This window comes from Mya arenaria, chromosome 14, assembly GCF_026914265.1.
Source record: "Mya arenaria isolate MELC-2E11 chromosome 14, ASM2691426v1".
Taxonomy (NCBI): domain Eukaryota; kingdom Metazoa; phylum Mollusca; class Bivalvia; order Myida; family Myidae; genus Mya; species Mya arenaria.
The window spans coordinates 23,789,357-23,796,808 of record NC_069135.1 but is presented as its reverse complement, the minus strand read 5'-3'; the positions used below and the strand labels follow the sequence as shown (position 1 = coordinate 23,796,808).

The 7,452-nt window shown below is 34.7% G+C and overlaps 1 protein-coding gene across 1 annotated transcript; it reads right to left on the bottom strand.

Annotated features, from left to right (window-relative positions):
- Positions 1-2,490: 2,490 nt before the first annotated feature.
- On the bottom strand, positions 2,491-7,160 carry LOC128218435 (uncharacterized). The gene is made up of 4 exons (XM_052926101.1): positions 7,010-7,160; positions 5,822-5,892; positions 5,512-5,660; positions 2,491-3,300 (listed from the first exon to the last, which is right to left on the bottom strand). Exons 1-4 carry the CDS (start codon positions 7,077-7,079, stop codon positions 3,225-3,227), a joined length of 366 nt encoding a protein of 121 aa, XP_052782061.1. The 5' UTR covers positions 7,080-7,160; the 3' UTR covers positions 2,491-3,224.
- Between the last annotated feature and the right edge of the window lie 292 nt (positions 7,161-7,452).

Here is a 7,452-nt window from a genome sequence, read left to right as displayed (position 1 = left end):
TATGTTTTAAAGGCAAGTTTGTACAAATACATGCATGGTATTCAAAGATAGTCTTAAGTCAAAGACTATCCGTTCCTGATGGTTTTTCAAACTGTGCAGGAGGTCAAATCCTTTTCTTACATTACTCATCGAACCATGGTCCTTAAGGATATGGCCCGCTACCCGCTCCTTCCCGTCCCGTTCCCCACATCGTACGCATTGCCACGTCTTTCGCTGTTTGTCTGGAAAGGAACTGTTCATCTGTAATATATATTCTATAAAGAAATAATTAATGGTGTTTAAATACGTATCAAACTGCCTCCCGTGCCAGTGCCATTTTCCCTATATACGTGACCGATCTTGCGACCGATTTGTTTTATCCGCTCTTTTCGGTCGACGATGTTTGTTGTTGTTGTTCTTAGGCATTACGCGCGTGCGAATTTTACCCACCTCGGGATTGACTGACCACGGTACGGTTTAATTTTATGATGTACCAAACGCTCGGTGTCACTATTGTCTAGCTGCAATATAAAATTTATTGATGACCGTTTTTCCTTCCCCAGGAACGGCCCGTCGTACGTCTTCTGTAGTTTTGGTGCCACATCTACCTTGCGCGTTTTTATGCAGACATCAGACTACATCTCCTACATGAAAATTGTTAAATCTCAGCCTTCAATCATACACGTCTTTGCTCGTTTCGCCTGTTTTTCTAGGTGTTTCCTTGCAACCTCATGAGCGTATAACATCTTTATAAAATTGAACTGTAACCGATAAGTGCCTAAGAATATGTTATGTAATTGATTAATTTTTAATAAAATTAGCTAGTTTTATAACACTCACGTATAAACCTATATGTACTAGGATATATGAAATTGCTTTCATCTCTCAAGTGTATTGCTGTAATATTGCTAGTTAATTTAATAAAACCCGACATTTGCTGAGGACGTTTTGACTATTTGTTGTAGGTAACGACTGAGACCACAGTTATTTTTACTATATGTTTCATATAGACACTAACTTGGCTTTTGACTTTATACACATCCCAATTGAAAAACAAGGACATGGCATCTCTAGAACAATTCAAGACACAAAATATAATCACAAGAAAACACCATGTTGACCATTGACCCGACTGTCAAAATTTAATTCAAATACATAACCCTTCCACCAAGGAGTCAATCGGCTACAAACAACTAATTTTCAGACTTCCACAAGCTATGATTTTTCCAATATTTACACTGAAAACTATCAATTTCTGCAATAGAGTGTCACATTCAGTCAAGTTCTCTGCAAAAAGAACATTTTTTGCTTCTTTTTCATTCAATTTTAATAAAATATTGATACTTGAACACAAGCACCCTTTTTTCTGTATTCACATCCGGATCTTGGTCAACGGGGGGGGGGGGGGGGGGGGGGGGCAGATAGCTGTGGTCTTGAGCCATTTACATTTTCTGCGTTATTATCTATAAGTATCTATTCCCATCGGGTCCTCACCAAGGTTTATTTAAGATACTTCAGCTTGCTTTCAAATTCACAATTACATTGCATTATGAACGTATTTAAATAATGTTGTCTTATAATACGCGCTATGCATAACACAACACGTCCCATTGTGTAACTCCGGTGCATTAATTATTTTAACACGACATGTCAATGAGTAGATCTGACGATACTGATTTGCGCTCCTAAAGCATGTAGGTCTGCGGCGCATAACGTACCCAACGTAATTGGAACATTTTGAAGTCGCCCTGTATACAATGCAGACAGTATGCACTAATCGATGTAACATCCCGATATCTTAGCGACTGGAAAGCTTTATTATTAGTCTGAATGTTTGTAATATAATCAGTGTACCCACATTATAGCCAATAACAAACAGAATTCATTTTCATGAAATGGTCAGAAATACATAAGTAGCTTAGTATAACCAATGAAACAACGAAGCTTTGCTGGTATGCCGTTTAGAAATTATTATTTTTAGTGGAACTGATAAACTGCGTACTCAGCATTTTCACATAAAAGGACACGCCTATTTGAAAGTATCATCAACTACGTAATCCTATTGATAAACCGACCAAAACACGATTCATCCACCTTAGATGACTTTTGTGTTTCAAGATATGTAGCTCATTGTAACACATGTCATGTGAAACTCAATTAGTTCACCAGCACTTTAACAATGACAAATAGATGTCTTAGAGCCACACTTGTAACTCTTTATACTGTAGCACCTTAACTGCATATCTCTGATGACATGTCGGCCTCGATATTTGGTTTTACGATTGAACCTTTGCATGTGGCACGTTTTAATAGAAAGTCTTTTTGTTACCATATTATTTTGTAAACGGCTTAACCATAATGTAAGAGGATAACACATTCCAAAGCTTTCATTTTATGGGCCGTTTTTGGTGCGCTTAAACCAATGTAACCTTGCAAAGAAATATTCAAGACCTTTTCCTAAAATACGATTGAACATTCAGGTCTATTAGAAAGAAAAACAAACAATTCAGGTATTTTTCAGAACTTATTTTACAAAACAGGGACAAGGTTATTAAGAGAAAGAAATACGAATATAAAATTCCATGTACACAGGTGGGTGTTAGTTAAAGATACGATGTTGTAGATTTTGTCAAAACATGCGCATCGCGAGTTTCATATTTCAACTGCGAGTGTGCTAATAGCATCAAGTTTAAATCAAAGGAAAAATGCTAGCACTCGTGTTATGCAATGCTGGATGTAACACTTCTATCGTTTACATAGATTCCATTAAAACGAAATGTTTGAAAACTAATCGCTTTCAAAATCTGCACAATCGTATCTTATAGAAATTTGTGTTAATATAATTTCAAAAATGAATTTTCACAAATTCGGTGATGCGTTACAGCTAATAGAATGTTCAAGGTTATGTTTTGTTGTTTCTCTTAAAAGGACAAAATATAGATTCATTTAATTATTATTTTTTTCTTTTATGCATTATTATTTCATATGTTTTGGGGTTTTTTTGTGTGTTTTTTATCATGTAAGTCAAAAGAGTTAAACATTATAATGCATTAAAATTAAAAATAAATGATTAGGCATATTCCCTTAAATAATAATTACTATAAATACCAATTTTAAATTTCGACAGGCAAGTAATTAACACTGTTCGTAAGCACTTTTTTCTCTTCATTAATCATGCTTTGTTTTTTAGCCGTTCTGTTACAACAAGACCCTAAAAACTCCTAATCGACCATCTGGAAATGTCACTAACAGGATGTCTGCTTCGGCGAAGGGGTGATGCTGCGGCGGAGGGTCCGCCACCCCCACCATCGCTTTCTTTCACTGAAAATTTATCGAGAAAAACAAAGGTTGTAAAAAATTGATTCTGTTCACTCTGAATATCATTTCGTACTTTGTTGTACTGCTTATTCAGAACTTAGAAAAGTATAAATGGCCAATCATGGATACATTTAAATAATTGATTTCAGAGAGAAGGAACAAATGGACAAATTACAACTACATATCTATAATGAATTGCTTTTGTAGTGCATATAATATGTTTCACATCGCGCGATTTGGGGCCTAAAAACTTGCATGTACTTTTATTGGGTATTCTATTAAAAGATATCTTGAGGAAGCAAATCGGAAAATCTCATGATGATATCTCTAAAAATGCGTAAGAAACGTGTTTACAAGTAAAATCATGCATTGCGTATTTCGATTTCTGAATTGGTCATCACAGTCATTACGTCAAAACAGAAGTACATTATTGGCAGGCATAACTAACGGATCCATACGTTTGGAAAAACATACACGGAAAACTTCAATATTTTCGGCATTTGTTTTATCACTAATTATTATGTGATATTTATGTCCGAAGGTCCCAAATTGCACTATATGGTTCATGTATGTTCATTGTAGTTATGCACTTATTTCATTACTACATATTTTTTGGCCATAGTTAGATTGTTTGTAAATGGCCAAAGGCATCCGTGTTGATTCATTAAAAGCTCTGAGAAATTTTGAAACTGTTCAAGTTCCTATAACGTTTTTTTCCTAGACGGCATAACAAAACAGTACAGGTATCAAATTTGAATAAATTCGGTGAGTATGAATATAATCACATATTAAGAAAAATATAGGTGGGAAGGAGAGAAAAATAGTGTGATTGAAGAAAGATGAATGGGGGTCTGTTAAAAAGATAAATCAAAATATGTTGGTTAGCTGAATGTAAATCTGGACGTGTTTAAAGATGGCTAAAATTAAATTGTTCATGGCGTCTTGCGATCCAAAAAGAAGTAGTTGAAGAGAAATGTGTATATTCTGGGTTGGGATTGCGCTTTGTTTTACCTTTGAAACCTGTATAAATAGCATTATAAAAACGATATTTTTATTTTTGTTTTTTGGTCCTTGATTATTACTGTAGATGCAATCGGGCGTTGGCGGTGTTGCACATACAATTGCTGTCAATAAACAGCCTTATTTAAATCGAGACAGCTTGTTGTACTTCTAACAGATATTTGTTAAATTATATTTGAAATGTCCGTATACGGCACTCATTAACCAGATAATAACGACAAAATGGCATCTGATTGGGACTTCACTAACAATACTAAAGCTTTTTTCGACACACACAATTACTCAACACTCCACAGCATAAAAATGTCATTTTGATGGAATCCGTATATCAATAAATCCAACACTGACAACAAGAGATTGTACATATGATAGGCCTTGACATGATATTGACATTAATTGCTTATACTAACAACGATAAAATTATATGGACTAGAGAAAAGCTGTCTTAAATGGTGGATCAATGGCATAGTACTAACACACTTGACTGGCAAATGACAACCCAGTCTCGCGTGTTCGATTTCTCGCCTCAAAACTACAACACTAATCGTCTTCCGAAGGGCCATTAACCTATGGCCCCGTATGACAGTGCTATACGCTGGCGCCCGTTAAGGAACTAGTGCTACTCCAGGGGGTCTACATTCTGTATGTGCTCTATGTCTCAAACTAACAAGACTAATCACTGAGACCAAAGCCCGTGGATAGGTCAGTAGCGCCATTGAATAACTTGTATTCACCCGTTTCTCTGTAAATCGCAATGTAATTCAGGCGTATATTTACTTTTAGTATTCAAGAGGTGAAATGCATTGCGATTTTAAACTTAAACAAAACATATCTTAATAGTACAAATGTATGCCTAAAAAGGATGTAAAATGGCCCTTCTTTGTAGTTGATCGGAAAAACGTGTCCAATTATAAGTACACGCAAATTCATTTGGGATAGGAGATCGTTGATATTGTGCCCATTCACTGTGTGCGTAGATGTTTGAGTTTAAGTGAAAACGGTGACAAATATCAAATTGATGCTTTAACGTTTTCAAACAGTGAATATATTAAGCTATGTTTCACTGATGAATAACTATCGACCACCTTTAATCAATTACTCATCATTGTGTTGAAAATGAAACTTAGTAATAAATGTACCCATAACCAAAAGGAAGCAACCAATATATATAAATAATGACGTGAAAATATTGACCTTCCTTGTTTGTCTTTATCATCCCGACGGATGCGCAGCACGCAGTTTATTGCACATTGCTCATCACCGTCGCATGTGGCAAAACACTGCTTGCATTTTTGATTTCCGTCACAGAATTCTTCGATTTCGCTGTCACCAGTTGGCTGGACCTTAACAGCGGTAAAGAAGCAAAACCAGTTAGAATGTAACGAAAGCATGTTTTTCAACAGTTGCGATTAACCTCTCATCACATTTAAAAAAAAAAATCTTCGACGTTTTGCTTACGATATCAAAACGGAACGAAACTGCTTGCAAACCATTCTTTTCTTACGTCTGTATCCTTGAGTTGACCATCTAGCGCTCTTTCTACCGCTTCTAGGACCTCTTGTTTGGTCAGTTCATCTGCAATTGAATCATATACATAATCGAGCTTTCTCCGACAAATGTCAAGTAAATATTTAGCAAATTTCCAGCGATTGATAGTAGCCGTATGTTATATAGATATCACCGTTCAACTTGGCTTAAGGGATATGGAACATGTTACTTGATAAAGCTTTTATTTCCGATAAATTAAATTCAAAATATTCGAATGTCGTAGTGGATTCTTTTGTTTCATTGGATTAACATAACGAAGTTTTATTGAATTCTCATAATGACACTTAAACGGGGCCAAGACAACACAGACACCATGAACAAGGGAACCGTTTCATCAAGAGTCCTACGAGCGGCCTCGTACCCAGGAGAGACAGAAAAGACAGTGCCGTACGTAGTTATTGGATAATAGATATTGACACAGGTCATAATTGTATCATTCAACTTCGCACCGTGACTGGTTCTCTATAGGCAATGAATTAAATGAAGGCGTGAGTGGTCCATTTGTGTTTTTTTGTATTAGTGTTTGTGATGTTTATACATTTGTTTCTCTTGTTCAATGCTTTGTCATTAGGCATGTGCCTTGTGTCTCTAAATAATGTTAACTAAATAGTGATTCACTGCTAAGCTTGTCCGTGTTGTTTCCATTGTAATATTACTTCAAACTGTTTAGTGACCGTTAGGAAAAATGTAAAAATGTCAACGCAGTTTAAACGATATTCTTTTTTCCAAACGTAATTGAGACAAGAAAAAAAAATATAACGATAAGGACCACTTAAAAAATAAAAATGCACAAAATTATTATTATTATTATTATTATTATTATTATTATTATTATTATTATTATTATTATTATTTTGAATCACATAAAATAAGAGTTATAATTAAAACAATGTATAATAAAGTAATAAATTAGTATATGATTTATATGCATATATCGCACCATCCATAATTTAAACATCAAATATCTCTTAGTAACAAATATACAACAACACAAAACAAATGGTGTAATTATAACATTCTGCTTTAAAATCGCAAGACATTTTTTTCAGTCATTTGTGAACGATCTGGACAAATTATTGCTGGTGTTAGTAAAATGAATTAATCAAGAAATATTTTTCTTTGTTAATACAAAAGTGAAACATACCATCGGTCCTAACAGAAGGAAGCGAAACAAACACCGCCACGAATAGTCCCACAATTACAAAACGAAGCATTCTGACAAGTCTGGATGAATGAGCTAAGCGCTCGCTCACATTGCCTTTTATGTAATAATTTTAGGTAGGACTGATCTGGCTGGGTGAGTTTTATTCTCTTGCAAATAAGTAAACTCCGAGCGCCAATGGAAATAGAGGTATATGAAATTAAGTTAACGAAGCAAACAAGCGGATGCAAACACCTTTTCTTATATCAATTGAGTATCAAAACTTAAACATACTTTAGCGATAGAATAGCTACACATTTGTGTAGTGTCAAATGTTATATCATTATTTTGAATTAATTTAAGTTTAATAATACTTAATACTTAAAGGCAATAACTATACATTGAGCTATTTCTTCACCAAACAGAAAAGGTTATTAAAAAATCCA

Excerpts from the sequence above, each read along its gene's own strand:
- LOC128218435 (XM_052926101.1), bottom strand. The coding sequence starts at position 7,079 with ATGCTTCGTTTTGTAATTGTGGGACTATTCGTGGCGGTGTTTGTTTCG. Across the intron at positions 5,893-7,009 it reads TCCTTCTGTTAGGACCGATG|ATGAACTGACCAAACAAGAG; the intron begins GTATGTTTCACT and ends ATTCAATTGCAG. Across the intron at positions 5,661-5,821 it reads GTCAACTCAAGGATACAGAC|GTCCAGCCAACTGGTGACAG; the intron begins GTAAGAAAAGAA and ends ACCGCTGTTAAG.